We start from the raw sequence: 20,550 nt of genomic DNA on the forward strand, positions 1-20,550 counted from the left end.
CACAATGGTTCTTCCTTCAGCTGCACTAATGATCTGTGTCAAACGGTATCCTCAGAACTGTTCATTAATGCCCTTTGTAGCCTGCTGCAACTTTTCTCTGGCTTGGAGAATGGCTCTGACTTAGCCTTGTTTGCTGCCTCTGAGTACATGTTATCCAGTAGCTAAAAGGAAATAGAAAAATATAAAAGTGAATTACAAAAATGAGCAGGCACTGCTTGCCAATGGTAGTTATTTTCATGCTTTGGCTTGGCTAGAAAGGTTTATGACGTGAGTTGCTTGTGCTGTACATTGCCATTGACTTTGCACTAAAAATTTCCTGAGCTCTGAGTATGGGTAGTACCCAAATACAGTGTAGTACCTTTGAATGTAAATCTCCTTTGAGGAGAGCAAATAATGGTGGCACTGGGGGGATAGTTAAAAAGAAAACAGACCTCCGCTCAAGCTTGCACACCCGCACTGTTGTTTTTAGCACCATAGAGGAAACTCAAGCCTGTAGACTCTGCCCCTGAGACTTGGGCGCCAAAGATTTTTGCTGTCCACATAGACATACTCAGTGTCCTGTCTAAGTATGGCTTACGCGTTGTTTTTTCTCTATTACTTTATTGTAACCAGTGGTCAGGGCCCCCTACTGGGGGTTGTCCCTTCTATTTCAGTCACACTCACTGCCTAAACTTTCAGACTTTTTTTATTCTCTTTTCTGAGGGATTTTCTATTATAGGACTGTTCTGAGCCCTTTTGTGGCATCCCAGAAATGCCTGCAGAAGGGAAGGAACCCCCAGGGAGCTATCTCTTGTACTTTGGTTCAAGCTCCAGGAATCAATGCCAACTTTCATGTGATTTGAACAGGAAGGAAGAGGGGAAGAGCTCAAATGAAACTCAACTCTGTCTCCTTGACCAAGCCATGGATCTAGTTTCAGCTTAGCTCAAAAGAGAGAAATATATTCTCCAAGGCTTTAAGGTCTACAGTGTGTTCTTACACATCGGCTACGTCTACACTAGCCCCAAACTTGGAAATGGCCACGCAAATGGCCATTTCGAAGTTTACTAATGAAGCGCTGAAATACATATTCAGCGCCTCATTAGCATGCGGGCGGCCACGGCACTTCGAAATTGACGCGCCTCGCCGCCGCGCAGCTCATCCTGATGGGTCTCCTTTTCGAAAGGACCCTGCCTACTTTGAAGTCCCCTTATTCCCATGAGGAGACGGGAATAAGGGGACTTCGAAGTAGGCAGGGTCCTTTCGAAAAGGAGCCCCGTCTGGACGCGCCGCGCGGCGGCGAGGCGCATCAATTTCGAAGTGCCACGGCCGCCCGCATGCTAATGAGGCGCTGAATATGTATTTCAGCCCTTCATTAGTAAACTTTGAAATGGCCTTTTGCGTGGCCATTTCGAAGTTTGGGGCTAGTGTAGACACAGCCATCTACTTTCATGCTCAGACCTCAAAGGATACATCTACACTGCAGCTGGGAGGGTACTGATAAACAGATATGTCCTGGTTCTGTTTGATCTTGTACACTAAAAATCACCAGGGCAGCAGCAGCTTGGGTAACCCACCCTAGTAGGTACACCCACAGTCCGGGTGGCAGTGGGGGGTGGGGTTGTATTCTGGCTACACTGTTATGCTGACCATACTACATTGAATAGAGCTATATGTGTCTGCCTACCTCCACTAGAGAACATGGCCCCAGCTGCAGTGTAGACATACTCCAGGAATCCTGGCTACCCTCACAAGAATGGTAAACCAGTACAGTCTTACAGATTTCATATAGGAAACATTGCTAGAGGCTTCCTCTTCATGGCTTTCTTCTCCTTAGCTTGCTGCGAGCTGACAAGAGCTGTTATTTGAATCATCTGTTCCTCTTTTTAGCTTAGAATTTTGGAGGCTGTAGATGCAAGCACAGCATTCCTGACTGTAAAGTGTCAGATGGGTACCTAATTCTCATTTTGTCTTCTTCTTTAGCAACGGTACCCGAAGTTGGTGAACTAACGGTTTCCAGCATTACCCCTGAAAGCTTCAACCTTTCCTGGACAGCCCCGGAGGAGGCCTTCACAACATTTACAATAGAAATTATTGATTCTAGCAGGTTACAGGAACCCATGGAGTATAACATTTCAGGCAACTTAAGGACTGCTCACATCTCAGGGCTTTCCCCAAAAACTGATTTTATTGTCTACCTCTACGGGAGCACACGTGGTTTCCGCACAAAGGCAATAAGTGCTGCAGCTACTACAGGTATAAAAACCTACCTCACTTATTAATTCAGCTTTCTCCTATCTCTTCTTTGCAGAACCTTCCCTTTCCTCTACCCTTATCTTCTCCCATCGATCCACCTGAAGCTAATTCCCCTACCTCATCCTACAACATCTTCTGATGAAGAGTTGCTGGCATTATTTTAAGATGTTAAATTATATTTAGGGAAAGGTAATCACAATGATGAGAAACGCCCTTATTCACAACAGAAATAATCTACTTTCTTTCCTCTGAACTTCATCAAAACAGGACAACTTCTGCTGGAGAGGAGAACCTCAACAAGTTCTTGAGCATGGAGCCAATACTTTGCTAGGCACCTCAGCCTTGCAACACGTATTCATATCTGTTATGCTACATTGTGGGAGGAGTATTTCTCTTGAATAGGCAAATTTATAGGCAAAGGGTTTTTTTTCCTTCTTTTTTATTGCAGGTTGGATGAAATTGATTCCAGGGCAAAGGAATTTTACCAGGCCTATGCACTATTTTAATCCTATTTGAGATCTCAGGTTAGGTTTTTATAGAGGACTGAAGTGCTTTACAGTCCATGACTGATTGTCTGCACAGGTCTGGATTTTATTCTTAGCACTGAGTACCATCTGAAGTTGCTCATCCAGCTATCTCTGTAGCATCAAGGCTCAGAGGAAAGAGAGAATCCTATTGTGTGTGTGCTCGCCAGCTATGGAGTGAAATTGGAAGTAGACATCCAGCAAATTACAAATTTACCTGGACCTTTCAATGGAGGGTACATACAGTGAACTTTTATTGTTAGTATTGACTCCATTAATATGATCTCTGGTGCCTACATTAACCTTGTGAGAGATTATACAAGTAAAGCAGGTTGTATTACCTCACAGATTGCAAAGAATAGACCCTGTTTTATCTTAAAATATGTGTAAATTGGAGGAATTATAACAATGGGATGCTGCTGGCATGACTGAGAGAAAGTTCTGTGAAATGTCAGGGTGTCAGTTGCACTTCAGTATCATATCAAGTATCTGTCATCAAATCAATAGCAGATATATTTGGAAGCAAGCAGTGGTACCCTGGCAGATGGATGGAAGTAGGCATTCACAGTCTTGGGGATTGTGTCCCCCCTCACCGTTCCCCAAGAGGATTTCAAACAGGTGTCAATGGGTGAAAATCATTCTGCGTATCTCATACTGCTAAATGGAAGGGGATCCTGGCTAGATCTTGGCTAAGATGGGAGGGGACATGGTACAAAAAATGTGATTTAAATAAGCCTTTTCCATCTCTGACTTTTCTGATTTTATTTTATTTTATTTCTAACAAATTCCAACGTGTTTCTATTTGTTTTTCTTCCTTTAGTAGAAGAACCTCTCCTTAGCAAACTAACTGTCTCAAATGCTACCTCAGACAGTGTGTCCCTCACATGGGAAGCTCAGGATGATGCCTTTGACCGCTTTGTTTTAGAAGTTAGAAACTCTGACTTGCCTTTGGACTCCCTGGTGCACACAGCGCCAGGGGACTCGCGGAGTTTTGTAATCACCAACCTAAGAGCTGCCACTAATTACACTGTCCAACTCCGTGGTCTAGTTGATGGCCAAGGTGCTCAGACTTTGACTGCTCTGGTTACCACAGGTATTTTACCTTCAAGATTTGCTTTTTCTATACGCTCTTTTCCTGTCCATCAAACTACTCTACGATGTGGCATTGATGTGACATCACTTTCCTCATCTAGATGGCCCTCGTTAATAAATTACTGAAAGGGTCATTATGGGACAGGTTGGAATAAGCTGAATCTGAGACGGCTTTGAAAAAAATGGATCCCAGCCTGGAAAAGGCTGAAAAGTATCCCCAAAATTAAGGAAGCCCAATGGTAACCTTTGATTAGTTTGTTTATGTATATACTTAACTGCAAGCTCTCTGTATATATAAATAATTGCTCCATATGATTTTCTGGAACACCATTTCATTTGACCTGGAATCCTCTTTATTCATTCTACAACCTCTCTTCTCATTTGCCTGGGATCTTTCTTATCACGGGAATGGCCCCTGTGTCTTTGTCATTCCAGAAAGGCAACTGCATGCCCTTTGGTTTGGTTCATAAAGGTCAAATGTCTCTTATGGCATTTGAATCTTTTACTGATGCTTGTTGGAGCATGTTAAAAAACCAACAGAACCTGCATGAATTGGTCCAACTATCTAGCGCTGGTACCAAGAGGGTTTTTTTTTTCCCTGCCTGGCATCTTTATGCATTCTCCCAGCAATGAGCTGGGACTGAAAAGGAAATCCATCCCTTCTTGATGTTCAGCTCCATACACTGTCACTTGCACAGTGGTCAGTGGATCTTGTAAGGGAATGGGCCACACAGTGCCTTCCAGTGGATGCCAGAGCCTTTCCAACAGTGCTAGTGACTACAGGATGTTAGGACCCACTAAGCCTTGCCTGGAGAGAGATTTTCAACATGTTGCATGTAGTAACCTTTCCAATCTGGGTGCCATGACGTGGGCCAGCCTGACCTGGATGTGAATGGCATGTGAGGGAATGTGCCCATTTCGGGATCAGTGTGGAAAAGGATTGTTCTCTCCAACCTGCATGCAGGGCTGACAGCACCGTGCCTGGTCTCACCATGTTGTCCCTTTCTGTATGTTTGCATCTTGAATACTCTCTGATCTCTGCCATCTCCCCAGGCACCAGGCTCCTGCCGTGACAACTTCATTACCAACCATGTTAGCTCTGCCAGTCGCTATATGACAGCATGATGACATTCCCAGCATGCATCCTTAATGTGGTCACTGAGATGCCCTGTTCCTGGGCTAATCGAAGGCAGCACAGGGGAAGGGGAACAAACTGCTCTGGCCCATTTAACCTAGGCCTTGGGTGGGTAAATGATGGCATCTTGCCTCATTTGGTATGTCAGTTCATTGCAGGCCTCTCTCTCTGTTCTTTACTCGTTCAGTTGTTCCCTGAGATTTGTCATGATTGCATCCCCCAGGGTGAGTCACTGACCCAGTTACTCCCCTGAATATCACTGTATCCATTTAACCAACACTTTCACAACCCCAAAACATTTTGACAAATGGGGTTTGAATAGATGACTCATTACTGTCTTATGTGCAAGCTGGATAGTTTGGGCTTCAATTTCCCAAGGTGTTCCTTTTGAGGATGAGACAGAAATTCATGCTAACAGGAAATATATTTTTCCACCAGAATTGTAAGGGCCTGAAAAGAGGAGGTTGCAATGGTCTTGTATTTCAAGTTAGGGATCCTCAGTGAGATCTAGGGTGCTGGACTGGCACTCACGTAATCTGGGTTAGTTTCCCAGCTCTGTCATTGACTTTGGCCATATTGCATCACTCCTTTGTGCCTCAGTTTCTCCATCTGAGCCATGAGGATAATGACACTGACCTGCTGTTTAAATTAGTTTAACATGAAGTGCAGGAAGCATGCCAGACCTGGGAGAGGCGGCTTCTGCAGAAGGCAAGTCATGGTTCGGATTTGTGCAGCCACTGAGAGGCTAGGAATTGTATGTGCTCAGCACTGCTGCAAATCAGACCCAATTTTAGGTCAAAATATATTTCCCAGTAAACAAAAAAGAGCAAGAACAAAAACTGAAAAACTGCTGAAGACCTGCAAGAGGCTAATTTAAAAGCTCTTATAAATGGCTATTTGTAATGCCCAGCTCCTTATTTCTTCACCACTGCTTAGCAGATGGCAAGGGCTGGCTATGTTGCTCTATAACCTTAAATAGCCATAGCTCTTCCTTGTTCTTAGCATTGCCCTGCTCTAAGTAATGCTCTCTCCACCTGTGTTCCTTTTCCTTCAGAGTCCAAGCCACAGCTGGGCACGCTCACACTCACAAACGTTACCCCCGACAGCTTCAACCTCTCATGGACCACGCAAGATGGGCCTTTTGCAAAGTTTGTTATCAATGTTAGAGATTCCTATTCTGCCCACGAGCCTCAGGAGCTTACAGTGCCTGGAGGTGCCCGCAGCGCTCACATCTCTGGTTTGGTAGATTACACTGGCTATGACATTAACATTCAGGGCACCACCCACGCAGGGGTCGGCACAGAGCCCCTCACTGCTTTTGTCATGACAGGTACCCATTTAAAGGCTGCTGCTTTACATGTTTGGGTTTTGTTAAAAATATTGGTTAATGTGTAGGAAGGCAGAGAACTGTGCCTATTGTTTCTTTGAAACTGAGCAATGTTGACACTTAAAGAGATTCTCCAGTTTTAAGACGAGGGAAGGAAGAACAAAATCAGGTGAATTAAGAACCCATACAAATCTTTACTCCTCCTTTCAGCTGCAACTAATATTCTCCATTCCCCTCAGAGCTTTGAAAAAATAACGATAACTTAATGTACCCATTTTTCTAATGCCTCCTAGTCTTCATAACCACTCTGGGGTATTCAGAGTAACATGGTCTTTAAAATTCGCCAGGTCAATTCTACTGAATGACACAGTTTGCCTGAGAAATGAGCATTGCCTTTCTCTGGGGCAGACGACAATTGAACACATGCTAGGTTAGCCTCCCTCACATAGGGTGGTCTGCACAAGCACTTTGCTGAAACTCTGTGGTTGCAGTTTGCACTGCCTGTGACCTCCCTCCCGGATAGTAGCACTTTACAAATGAGCAAGTGTTTGGCTTCTCCAATCCCATTCTTTGCTTTTCCAAAGTAGAGCTGCTTCCCTATAGCAAATGTGGCATTGCTATTAGTATTCTGAAAGCAATTTTCCCAGAAGTAGGTAAACATTCTGTGCTCCTTGCAAGCCAATAAATTCTTGTCTCCCTGCAGTTCATGTAAACCTGCCTCAAGAAAATGCTAACATCTCAGATTCTTTATTTGTTTATCAAGGCTCCAGCAGCCAAGAGGAGGAACCTGCGACTGACTCCAAGAGGAGTTGAATCCAGGATGTCTTGGGGATGCTCAGTAGCAAATGAGCATAAATCCCATAAACTGCTCTATCATGCTGTCTGAAGTGGACCATGACCATAAGGGCCAACCTCTGAGCAGACTGTCAACAAGCACAGTAGAGATCCTGAACTGTTCATACATTCTATAACTAGATTTCATCATCCCAGTAACAAAAATGAACTCCTAAAGTTCTATAATAATCTGATCATGGAGTTCCATGATCTTGCTGCCCAGGCAAACTGGAGTGACTGATAATTGGTTGCATCTTAGATTGCAAAATATGGCAGTACTCGCCCCATGTCAGTTTGTACCTCAGATCTGACATTAAAGACAATTCTTGTAGCTAATCCGATAGTTAACTACCTAAGGATTTATTAACTAAGAAAAGAAATGACAGAGGTATTACAAGTTTCAAAAATGCAAATGTTCACACAAATGAGTTAGTCTGTGGTTTCATAATCTTTCATCTTTGAATTTCTTAAACTTAGTGACAAAGAAATTATAAATCAGATTAATGCATGCAGTAATTTATAAGTATTGTATAGTCTAAACATTAAACACATTGTTATAATCCCAATATGCGTCTTAATCATACTACTAACGCATAGGTGAAACAAACTGCTTTCCAGCACTAATTTTGTCAGCACCAAACAGAGGCCTAAAGCCTTGACAAGAGCTGGCATCTGGTCTGCCAGTCTCCTGCACTTTGTATTCATTAAATTCTAACAAAGCCTTTGGCACATTCCTACCCAGACATCAAATCTCTAGGATTTATACATTGTGTCTTAATACATGTTGAACCTCTCTAATCTGGAACCCTCTCATCTGGTAATATCCATAATCCAGCATGATTTTAGTTAGCCAGGCAGCCACTTATCATGAACGTGGCCAAGTTTCCCATGGTCCAATGAAATTTGTTTACAGCAACCAGTCCTGGCTTTCAGTGTTCTGGGCTGTTATTTAGCTGTAAGTTACCCCTACCTGTCTTCTCAGAGCCCACGAAGCAGTGGAAGCATTAGTAATGCTGCTAGACACTATTGACCTCCTGTAGTCTGACAAATTCTCTCATTTGGCATGGGTAAGGGCCTGAGGCTGCTGATCTAGAGAGGTTCAATGTATGTTATAGCTGGAGGAAGGAGGAAAACAATGTCTCACTTCCCACATGAATAGGAGGTGCCCCAAAGTTGTTTCTCTGGTCCTTCCCTTGGAAATAGTGAGAAATATTTCAGTATTCATTCCATTTTTGAAGTACTATGCAACTTTTTAGTAGAGATGAGCTCAAACCAAGAAGTTTTGATTCTGATCAAAACTGAGTGTCCGTATCTGAGATCCTAGATTGGACTAAGATGGTGTCTATAGTTAGAACTGGGGTATGGTTCCCAGTTAACACAGACGTACTTGCTTTTGCTCTCATTGAGTCAGCACATTAAAAATAACAGTGTGGCCATGATAGCATCTGTCTATATGGGCTAGGCCTTTCTAGTACTTAATGTGGGCTATAGGTAAACCTGTTGTTTGAGCAAAGCCGATGTTACCATCTGCTACTGCTGCTCCTGCAACCACAGCTATGTTATCATGGTCGCACGTGCTCAGTGAGAAACCACAAACATACATCTCTCCGAGCTGGGAATCACACTCTGATCTCCAAGGCTGTGTCTACACGTGCCCCAAACTTCGAAATGGCCATGCAAATGGCCATTTCGAAGTTTACTAATGAAGCGCTGAAATGCATATTCAGCGCTTCATTAGCATGCGGGCGGCAGCGGCGCTTCGAAATTGACGAGCCTTGCAGCCGCGCGGCGCGTCCAGACGGGGCTCCTTTTCGAAAGGACGCCACCTTCTTCGAAGTCCCCTTATTCCCATGAGCTCACGGGAATAAGGGGACTTCGAAGTAGGTGGCGTGCTTTCGAAAAGGAGCCCCGTCTGGACGCGCCGCGCGGTGGCAAGGCTCGTCAATTTCGAAGCGCCGCTGCCGCCCGCATGCTAATGAAGCGCTGAATATGCATGTCAGCGCTTCATTAGTAAACTTCGAAATGGCCATTTGCATGGCCATTTCGAAGTTCGGGGCACGTGTAGACGTAGCCCAGGTGTACACGTGGCATAAGATGTAAAATTCAGCTCAGAAAGTTTCTCAGGCCCCTGAGTTGTGTGTTTCACATCCATGGCTCCAGTGTGAGCCCATCTGTGCTGTTCTTTATGCAGTCACACATACTGAAATGGGGCAGGGCTCTTTGGGAGCTTATGGGTGGGAAGGAAGCAAGACAAGGGAAAAATTCAGTCCACTCATAAGGGGCAGCATTCAACTGCAGTAAGCTATCATGCTGAATAAGGATTGCAAGAGTCCATGCACAGGCCATATAAAATAACAAGGCCAGACTTTAAAAATCTTAACAAGGACTGAGCACCAACAATCAAGAACAGAGTCTCAAAAATGCTCCATGCCCAGAAGCTCCCACTGGGACTCCGAAGGACCAGAGTATCAGAGGGGTAGCCGTGTTAGTCTGGATCTGTAACAGCAACGAAGGGTCCTGTGGCACCTTATAGACTAACAGAAAAGTTTTGAGCATGAGCTTTCGTGAGCACAGACTCACTTCATCAGATGCATCTGATGAAGTGAGTCTGTGCTCACGAAAGCTCATGCTCAAAACTTTTCTGTTAGTCTATAAGGTGCCACAGGACCCTTCGTTGCTGTGAAGGACCAGAGTTTCAGATGGTATCAACAACCTAGGCTTATCTAAAAATCTGACCACTGATTTTAGTGCCTAACTGCAAATTACTCTCTTTTGAACTAATGGCCCTGTGCCTCTGAACTTCAACTACAGGTTGAACCTCCCTAATCTGAAATGCTCCCATTTGCAAAATCTGTAATCCGGCATGATTATAGTTTGCTGAATGACCACTTTCCCAAGATCCCATAATGTTAATTCCAGCCTCCAGACCCGGCTTTCAGTGTTCTGGGCTGTAATTTAGCTGTAATTTACCCCCTAAATGTCTTCTAAGAGCCCAGCCTGTAAGCAGTGGAAGTGTTGGTAATGCTGCTAGACAATATTGACCTCCTGTGGTCTAGCAAATTCTCTCATTTGGTCAGGTCCTGAGGGTGCTGGATTAGAGAGGTTCAACCTGTAGTACATTTTGGATCTGAAAACTACCAGAATCAACACACTTTGCTGGAATCTCTTTAAGTTGTCAGCTTGTCAGTTAAAGGGGAGAGAGGGGAGGAGTGGTTGGGTATTAAGCTTTTTCGGCAGTCTGATTTTGGCCAGCTGTTATTTGCTAGTGTTAGCACAACTGCTCAAAGAGGGAATCTTTCAGTTGTTTAGATCTTATGTTTGCTGTGACCCATGTTGGTTAAGCCCTAGTTCCACTGGGTCAACAACTGGAAAGAAAAGCAGGTGATGCTGGTAGAAGGTAGTGAAATATATAAAAATTAAGGGTCATGCCTAAAGCAATGTTGATGGAGAGGGGAAGAGATGTTTTGTTCAAATCATCCTAAACTTCTGTTATTCACAACTGATTCTGCGTGCATGCGAAATTCAGGAAACTGGTTAAAGTAGCCAATTGGGGATTTCCAAAGGGAGCTACCAGAATTAGGCACCAAGTCCCACTGACATGCAGTGGGAATTGGAAACCTAACTTCCATATGCCCCTTTGATTATCCCAGCCTTCTTGTAGTGGCCAGATATTTCCATTAAATCTTAGTATTTTGGGGGAAACTTGTGACTGATGTTTGCTGGAAGCTGGGACATTGTCTAACTCGCAATATTTTTTTTGCTTCTTTTGTTTTTTGTTTTTGTTTTGTTTTTATACTTTCCCTTCTTTTAGAGTCCATGCCCTCACTGGAAAACCTAACTGTCTCTAACATTAATCCTTATGGGTTCATGGTGTCCTGGATGGCATCGGAGAATGCCTTTGACAACTTTCTAGTAATCGTGGTGGATTCTGGCAAGCTCCTGGACCCACAGGAGTTCCTCCTTACAGGAGACCAGCGGCATCTGGAGCTTAAGGGCCTTATTACAGGCATTGGCTATGAGGTTATGCTTTATGGTTTTGCCAAGGGGCGCCAAACAAAGCCCTTAAACACTGTGGCTATTACAGGTATATTATCGTGGGCAAATTATTCCCTTCCATCACTCTTTCATGCTTCTCTTCTCATCAGGAAGATGTGTGCAATCCATTTGCAAAACAAACCACGGCTTTTGCATCTCATTTTTCACCATAACTACGTGACTGATAGGCTCACAAATGTGAGACCAGTTCTACAGTTTTTGGTGTTTTCTGTATGTTCTGGCTTTGTGGTTTCCAGGGGAGAGAAATGGAACAGGGTAGACGGGTAAATTGCTCAAGTGGCTTCCTGCAAGAACCCTTAGCAGGAGAAAGGAAACCAAATGCCATGAGTGCAGCATGTTATAAGCCACCAGAACTTTGATATTCTTCAATTGTCCAACCTTCAGAGCCATTCAGGAGAGTCATACTGGATATCCGGCCAATGGACCAGTGTTTTCTCCAACTTTTTCCATCCATGGGAGGAGTAATGTTTGTTATGTACACCAAGGAATGTGTGGATGGGCACCACTAATAGAAACATGCTGCTGGCTGTGGGTATTTTGGGCATTCTGCTAATTAGTGGGTGGCACCTGACTCTCTCCTGAGTGGCTGCCCAAGCATTCAGCTTACAGGGACCACTGCTAGGGACTCCTCTCCTTCATTCTCTCTCTCAGGAAAAGCAAGGTGATCATTACAACCAATAGTTGGACATCTCTCAGCAAGGCATTACTGGTGTTCTTATTCTCATCGTAGCTGTTTTTCCAGCTGCATTTTGGCCTTCTTGAACAATTTTTGCTAGCTGCCTGGTTCTTGTCACCAAGTTTCAGCCACAAGATTTGCTCAGTCCATGCATGAGCAAAGCTGGAATTATATGGCTGAACATAGGTGAAAAATAAATATGGACCTTTTATTGTGAAAATGCAAGCACATTGGAGATATTATTAAACAGTTTCTATTCTAGTAGCATTGTTTATGGTTAGTTTTGTGTAGAGTAGGTAAGCACAATGATAGTTAACTGCTGGAAACTCTTAGCTGCATTCCTCTACTAATGGTTCTAATAAACCTCTTTGGACTTAAGTATGCAGCTTTGTTATAGTTTTCTTGATTTTTCCCATTGCTGCCTCAGGATTGATCCCAAAGGAAAAGTGGACCCTGTGGTCTAGTTTTGATCAGAAGCATCAAAAGGTCCATAATCGCATGCAATAATTGTTGGACTCCTCTACAGTGTTCTTACCACAAGGCAAAGCGCAAGCAAGGTTATAGGCACAGATGCAGATTATTAACAATGACGTCTTTATTTTTCATCAAGGTCTCAGAAAGGATGGGTAACTCTAGTGGAAACCAGAGAACAAACAAACATCACTTTTACCATTAGCATCTTTAACATTGCATGATGGGCAAAATGGCATGTATCCGATATTCATTCTACTTTGGGGTAGTATAAAAGTTTGTTAATCGTACACACACTCACATATTTCTGTAGAGTGCATGTAATATTCTTAAATATCCAAAACTTTCTCCTCTTTTTTATAGCTAGCAGATTGTCCCAATTGCTTTGAATTGTGGCTGAATTTTTGCAGCATACTCTGACCCAACCTAGACCAGGTGACAAGGAACTTCTGGGTGCCTGCATGGGAAATCTAATTTCTTCTCCCTCCTATTATTTTATTTTTCCTTTTTTAGAAGCAGAACCCGAGGTTGACAACCTTCTGGTTTCAGATGCCACCCCAGATGGATTCCGGCTGTCCTGGACCGCCGATGATGGGGTCTTCGACAGCTTTGTTCTTAAAATCAGGGATACCGACAGGCAGTCTGACCCTCGGGAACTAATTGTGCCAGGCCACGAACGCACCCAGGATATATCAGGGCTGAAAGAGGGTACTAAGTATGACATTGAACTCTATGGAGTTATCAGTGGACGACGTTCCCAGCCCATAAATGCCGTAGCTACCACAGGTATTGTCTCAACAACAGAGGGAGAAAAGCATAATGTGTATGCCTCTCTCCTTTAATTTCTCTGTCTCTCAGATCCATGCAGACTTCTTACAAAGATTTTAAAGACTTTTCATCACCACAACTCTCACAAAAATTTCTTTCCTTGGCAATCTCCTAGGGCAAGGCATGGGGGGTGGGGCGACAGAATTGCCTGGTCCCTGTGCTATGGGCTGGCTGGTGGGGAGTGGGGGCAAGGGCTGGTCCACGCTGCCCTGAGGGCCAGCTGGCCCCAGGTCCACCTCTTCCACCAGAGGCCACACACCTTGTGGGAGTGGGGAAGCAGCCCTCACCTCTTTGCTCTGCCAGGGATTTTAAGACCAGGGGCTCCAACTGCTGGTGCTGCCATACTAGCAGGGGCCGGGAACCCCAGGCCCTCTGGAATTGTCAGGCCCCAGGGCAGTTGCTCACTTTGCCTTCCTTCCCCAGGCAGCAGAGCTGGATAGAGCACACTCTTATGCCTGGTCTTCTTTACCATATTTAATAAAACATGAAGGGGTTTGTTTCATACTTGTTATCGGAAGGCAAGCAGCATAGTCTAGTGGTTAGAGCAGAGGGCTTAGGAGACAGGAGATTTGCCTTCTATTGCAAGCATTGTTAAATAACTGGCTAAGTGGCAGTTACTTTTCTTCACTCTCCCTGCTTCCCAACTGCATGATAAAATTTACTTGATTCACAAGGTTATTGAGAGGCTCCTCACTTAGGGCTTGATCTGCAAGGTGCTGAGCACCATGAGATCCCACTAATTTTAATGGACATTAAAGATGCTCTACAGCTCATGTGGGGCGGGGATTGTCGGCATTCTGCAGGATCAAACCTTCGGCGTCTGGAAAGCGCTTTGAAGCTCTCAAGTAAAGGCTACTATAAATTAGCTTTACTGTGAGTACCGTACCCTGGTGGCAGTGACTCTTCAGCTGCATCTCCTTGTTAATGGCATCCTCAAGGAAAGAGTCAGACACAAGAGTTTATTAGTAAATTGGTAAATTTTAAGAAAAACAAGGGCTTGGTTCTATGCTGTAACATGTCAGCTTTACACAGGCAGGGTGTTCATGGACTTCAGTGAAGCTAACCTGGCACAGAAACAAAATAATGCCTGAACCCCAATGTCTGATTCCTGGGTGCTTAACTCCTGGGTGTGTCTTGCCTTTTAAATCACCCCTGCAATAAACTAACATGTAGGCCATTTTAAACTGCTCAACTGGTATGAAGGGGCCTTGGTGAAAATGAGAACCAGGCCCCTATCTGGCTGGTACATTTAGACAGTGTTTGGAGAAGAGCCAGTGGTAGATCAGTGTTGAAAAGCATCCACTGAGTCTGCACAACACCGTGATTTAGCTAACTGATTCCCGGTGGTTGAGGGAGAATGCATACTTGTGACCAGTTATCAAATGATCACAATTGTGTCCCTTGAACAAACACCAAGCAAATGTACTTATGCTCTGAGGCTTTAGCAATAAGCACATCAATCCATCACAGGCAGCCTCAGGGAGATGTTTAAAGTCAACTATATTTCATAGTAGTATGAACTTATATTCACTGCCTCACATAATACTTATCGTAATCCACAGGCAGTTATAAATTTCCTCCTGTCTTCATTCTGATTCAGCCCTGGCAGAAGGATTTAGGAGCATGTCAGCCCTTGAAGGTAATAGTCCAGAAGATAGACATCTATAAATTGCCATGGATAGTTGATAATGGAGCTGGGCCCATAAAACCCCAGCTACATGCTGTTTACGCGACTCTCAGCAACAGTAGACAAGGCCACTAAGAAATCTAATTAGCTTTTTGAGTTAGTTGCATCTTTCTGCCAAGCATTCATAGTATTTCTGCTTTAATAATAAAGAAACATGTTGAGGCATTTTGAGATTTCACCATTGTTTTCCATTCTAAGCAGGAAGCAAAAGTAAAAATATCAAAAAAATCACAAAATGAAAAATTTCAAAAAGATTTAATGGAGATTGTACACATTTTTAATGGAAAAAATCCAGTTTGTCAGCAAGAATTTGATCTGAATAACAGCTGAAAACAAAATAGTCTTTTAAAATTATTAATTGCAAATTATTTTGAGTCCCCTGATCTGAAAATCAAGGGGAAAAAATCAACAATTTTCTGCAAAATTTCTGTTTTATTGAAACTGTGGTTTTGTTCAGGGAAATTTTCCTAAAGAAGTTGTTTAAGCGGTTTCATTGACAGTCGGTGTTTGACAGACCAAATGGCTCAGGGGATTGGGCAGGGCTGTCCTTACCCATATGCAGAACGGCATCTGTATTAAGTACCCTGCCAGACCTCTTAGCAGAACACTGAACCTGTGAAAAAGCCAGGCAAGTATAATGTAGCCATTTAAACAGACTGGCTGACACCAGGTGTAGTGTCCCCCTAATTATCTTCCATCAATGTGCAGAATAAATTATGTGCACTGAGGCGTGTGTGGATGTGCACCACAATATGCTGCCAACTGTGGCTGCAGAGGGTGCTCTGCTAATCAGCTGGGCAGCATTTGTATTCTTCTGGGTGGCTGCCCAGAACTCAGATTACAGGGAACACTGGCCACGTACATACTATCTGTTTCTGAAATTACTGTGTTAGTCTACAGGATCTTAGTTTAAAATCTGCTTCAGAATTATGCCATTAGCATGCAGCTGAAGATTATATACTCATAGCTCTAAGAAAATCCTTATCCCCACCCCCAGCTGCCGTCAGGCACCACTTTAATGGTGCTGAATAGGGCCCCATGAATCCTAAGGACAGACATGGGACTGGGACGTAGAACCTTTCACATCTACTCATCACAAAAACCAAGGCTAAAATGCCCATTTGGAAACTGAAATCCTCTTTCCCACCAAGGTGCGATCCCTGTCATGCGACACAGACGCACACCGGCAAGGGATGTCCGTGATGTCCCTGGGCTGTGGTTTAAGGGCCTAGCCCAGTATTGACATCATTGATGGACTGTTCAAATGGAGAGCAATTCACCCCATGCAGTGAGGTACTATACAACCCATACGCCACATAACTGATTAAAATAGGACAGAGGTGGGACTGAGGTGGTGCTTAGGTTTGCCACACAAGGAAGAATTTCACCCATAGGATCTGCAGCAGCCAGAGGCATTTGTCTTCAGGGCGATCATTCCATCAGCTTTCACCAGCTGCTAAATTCACTTGAACTGTAAAAGTAAATCGCTATTTCCAGTTTAGTTTCATCCAGGGCTTTTCTTAGTTTCTGTTTTCCCCCCAGATCGTGGATTTATGGTGAAATTGTAGCAGCTTTTGTAGTCACGCAGTTTTACCAAACCCAATTTGCTTTATCTTTTCACCCTGCCCCTCTCGTTTTTTTTAACCAAGCCAGCAGGCTGAGCGGGGGACAGCTAATATATGTGCATGTGGAGACAATTTACATATATTAAGGGAGCTTAGGGTCTTTACCTTTCATTTCCCTTCTGTTGTTTTAAAACCCTGCTCTGGAGTTCCCAAGAGCACTTGGAAGTCACAAACCTCTGTCACTTGTTTCCCTGCAAACTTTCTTTCCAAGCTTATTTTACCCCATGGGCTTTTTCTTTTTTCCTTTCACCCTCACCTTGGCTCATTGTCCACTGATAATACACCTTGTGGTTGTCATTCCTCTGCTACTGAATTTCTCACATGTGGGCTATTTCTTACAATGCTCCAACTTGTTTTTGTGACAACCAAAAGGGAAGATTAAGACTGAAAGGCTGAATATAAATTTTCAAATGCTGGGTGTTACCCTTTAGTGCTGGGAGCCCTGGACACAGGTTACACTAGCGAAAGATCCAATTTGTTGAAATACTGCTCAGACTGCAGCAAAAGTGTAGAACTAAACTGAATCTCTTTGACTGGTGTTTTTCTACTTATCTAAGTGGTGCATGCAGCTGGATTTCCATGGGCCTGTGTGTTGGAAAGGTAACTGTTTTGTGTGTGTGTTTGAGAAACCAAAGCTTCAGATAAGTGTAATAGGTTCACAGTTTCCCCCATCCTTCATAAGAACTATCTACTTATCTTCATTGGTTCCACCTCTGCAAAAATATACATGGGGTCATTTTCACTGTTACTTTCCGGGTTTTTTTATTGCTTTCACAATGAAAATCAGCCATAAACCCAGGTGACCTGGTTGCATTTATGCCTATGTGCACATCAACCAGGGAATATTATTCTCATATATTGTTCAATGCCAGCAATATGTTCAGCACTATACAGATCAAGACTGCTTCTGACCCACATTATTTGTAATTGAAACATCAGCTGCCTTTGCTCTCACCATATACATACCTTGCCCATGCCCCTTTAATTCTGCTTTATGATGCCCCCTGCTTTGGAAAGAGTGTGCTAGAAGAAGCAGTGGTTTTATCCTTAGGAATGACAGCCAAAAGAATTCCTTCCCCGTCTTCCTCCTGTGAAATGATTTGTAATCTGGATCTAAGTATCCGCTCATTTCCAGCCAGGGAATGTGTTTTTGCCCTCCTGCTCCCTGCATGAAATGCTGTTTTCATATACAAGGCTCAGGTTCAAGTGGCTTTCTGCCTGGGGCTCTACTCCAATTGAGGAGATATGGGGCTCTCCCCATTTTCATAAGTGGGGTCAGGGGAGCTGCACACAGCCAGACCACAGGTGTTTTGCAGACTGTCCTAATGGATCTGTAGTTGTGGTCCCACTGCCTGCTGCTGAATCCCTTCTGCATGCCATTAACAGAGAAAAATACAATCCAGAACAGTGCTCTACCATGGGGAGTTAATGGTTTCTTCCACACACTCCACATCTGGGAACCTTAATTGCAGAGTCGGGAAAAAATACCCCACAAAGTTACTTGAGTAAAAGTACAGCTGCTGGGGGGTGTAATTAAATAAAAGTTTGGGTATCCCTCTGGAAGGCTACTTGAGTAAAACAAAGAAGTATTAGATCTTGATTGTACTCAAGTAACCAGGAGTGGCGTGTCTCAAATTGAGACACTTTTGTGCTTCTACTCAAAGTAATTTTCTGGACAGATACTATGACTTTTACTTAATTACTTTTCACCCCCAAAGTAGCTGTATTTTTATTCAAGTAACTTTTTGGGTACTTTTTCCACTTCTGCATTATTGAGGGTGTCATGGGGCTACTATGTTCCTTCTGTGTTCTGGACCTTAAGTGACTTTGAATTGTTCTAGGAATTACTCGGTGGTGTGATCTCACCCGGGGCTTGATCTTGCAAGTTGCTGAGCATCCTTCATTCCCTTTGGTATCAGCAAGAGTTGAGGGTGCTTGGCCTCTCATGGGAGGGAGTCCTTGATACACCCAGACTGCAGATTCAGGACCGTTTGTAGGCTTGCTGCCGGATGCTGACATGATACCACGAGAGGTCTCTCTCTGTTGTTGAAAACTGCTATGTGCAAATGCTTTCCAAGGTGTGTGGATGGGAAAAAAATAAACAGAGACCAAGCAAAATTGGATTTAGAAAATGCCAGCTAGACCAAATTCTGTACGACATAGAGTGCAAACAAAAAATGGTTCTAAAACCATTGCTGTTCCTTAACTTCTGCAATTGCCTTTAGTTCCTGCAATATACTACCAGTAAAGTAATATAATAATGCATTGAGTAGCTTTTTTTATGAAGCTGGACGTTTCTGTAAATATATTGGAAAACAAACTCAGGACCACAAAACTGATTGTTTGGAGCAGGTAATAAACTCCCTAGCTGGGTGGCAATTTCTCTAGTCTGGCATTGAGCTGGATATTTATAGCTTCAGCTTCTGGAACAGTAGGCTGAGGTCAGTTGTTATACCAGCAAAAAAAAAAAAAAAAAAAGATAAGCATGTTCTTTAACTCTGTCTCTGTGTCTGTGTGGTGTGCTTTCCCACTCCCTCTGACTCCACTGGCAGCTGTGGGATCACCAAAGGCAATCACTTTTTCTGACGTTACGGAGAACTCAGCCATGGTCAGCTGGACACCTCCCAGGACACGAGTGGAGAGCTTCCGGATTTCATATGTCCCTGTAACAGGAGGTGAGGAAGTGGTGGGGTGGTGACAGGAGAAGGGTGCTCTGGAGAAAAAGAGCAGAAAATAAATGAAAGAGACTAGGGCCTATGTCAGTGACTTGGTACAAAGTAGTCCCACCTCCATATCAGAAGGACACAAGAGGTTCATTCTCTTCCTAGCCAGCAGCTGACTGGTACAATTAGTGTGCACCTAACCAATTCTGCTGGGTGGACTTGCTTATGAATGGCGTAGCTAATATGTCATGGATTGGGTTTGCAACACAACTGCATTTTCAAGTGCTCAGCAGCACGCATCTTTGAAACCTGATTTCCAAAGAGTTTGGGTCCCATTCACGCTCTGAGACACTTCAGTATGCAGGTGCTGAGCACCTTTGAAAAGTTGGCCCTTGATGATTAAAAATAGCATATTTTTAAAATTTCTCCTGTGACTTTAACTGTGTTTTCTAAGTCAATGTTTTCTTTTGAACATTCCCTTAAGGATGTTTCATTCCATCCACCCTGATAGCGCTCAGTTTTAGTGCTTCACTGACAAATGGGCAGCTTGTCTTGTTCAAGAAATGTCCTTGATAAATAATCGACTTTAGCACAGCATGTGAAAAGCACCTGCTAGGGGTAAAAGAGACATGCTGGATGTGCAACAGAGCAGAACAGGAAGGAGATAGGGATGAAACTACAAAGTGGGAAACCACCAGCTGGGGCTGGTTTTTCACATACGATTTAGACCTTGATCCAGCAAAGCACATGACTGGTTGCATTGAAATCATTGGTATTTCTTAAAAGCATAAAGTTACACATCTGCTTAAATGCTTTGTTGTAGTCGGACCATAATTTGGAATAAATAAGTATTCCGAGTCCCTGTCCATGCAGGCAGAACCTCTCAGGCTAATATGCACTGTCGTCTTCTCAGATTAAGTGGGCCAAGGAGAAATGCTGAACAGATATCTGGCCTTTCTTCACCTCCCACCAGAGACAAAACCAAAGAGGTCCAAATGTACAAGACTCTTTCATTTCTTTGTTTTTAATAGCATATGCAAATACTTGTATTTGCATGTGATACCTCCCCTTTTTGCAAATGACAATGTGGTAGCATATGTTCATGAAGTTTTATTTTTCCTTACATGGATTCAAATGTGGGCACGTGGACCACTAGCCTCAAAAATAGTCAATAAACCAGCCCCTGTGATTCATGCTTCAGGGAGGCCATTGTTACTGGTCTTCAGCTGTTGACATTTTTTCTTGTTTTTGCTCATGCAGTATTATTGACGGCAATAGTTCTAACCCAGGGGGAAACTTGGCCTTGTGTGTACATAGCACAAGCATATGGATAAACTCCAAAAGGGTAGGGCACAAAAGGAGTTGACCTAGCTAAGGACATTAAAGGTAATAAGAAAAG

The 20,550-nt window shown here is 43.6% G+C and overlaps 1 protein-coding gene across 13 annotated transcripts in view; it reads left to right on the forward strand.

Annotated features, from left to right (window-relative positions):
- The window catches only part of TNC (tenascin C), a 103,771-nt gene that overhangs the window by 65,473 nt on the left and 17,748 nt on the right, over positions 1-20,550 (forward strand). For 3 of the 13 annotated variants that reach the window (XM_075015818.1, XM_075015821.1, XM_075015823.1), the window contains one exon: positions 19,041-19,163. In XM_075015818.1, coding sequence (XP_074871919.1) covers positions 19,041-19,163 — 123 coding nt within the window. Of the gene's footprint in view, positions 1-1,960; positions 2,234-3,577; positions 3,851-6,038; positions 6,315-10,956; positions 11,230-12,861; positions 13,135-19,040; positions 19,164-20,550 lie in introns of all 13 variants that reach the window. The other 10 variants (XM_075015810.1, XM_075015814.1, XM_075015812.1 and 7 more) reach the window with 6 other exon arrangements.

Source organism: Carettochelys insculpta, chromosome 21 (genome assembly GCF_033958435.1).
Source record: "Carettochelys insculpta isolate YL-2023 chromosome 21, ASM3395843v1, whole genome shotgun sequence".
Taxonomy (NCBI): domain Eukaryota; kingdom Metazoa; phylum Chordata; order Testudines; family Carettochelyidae; genus Carettochelys; species Carettochelys insculpta.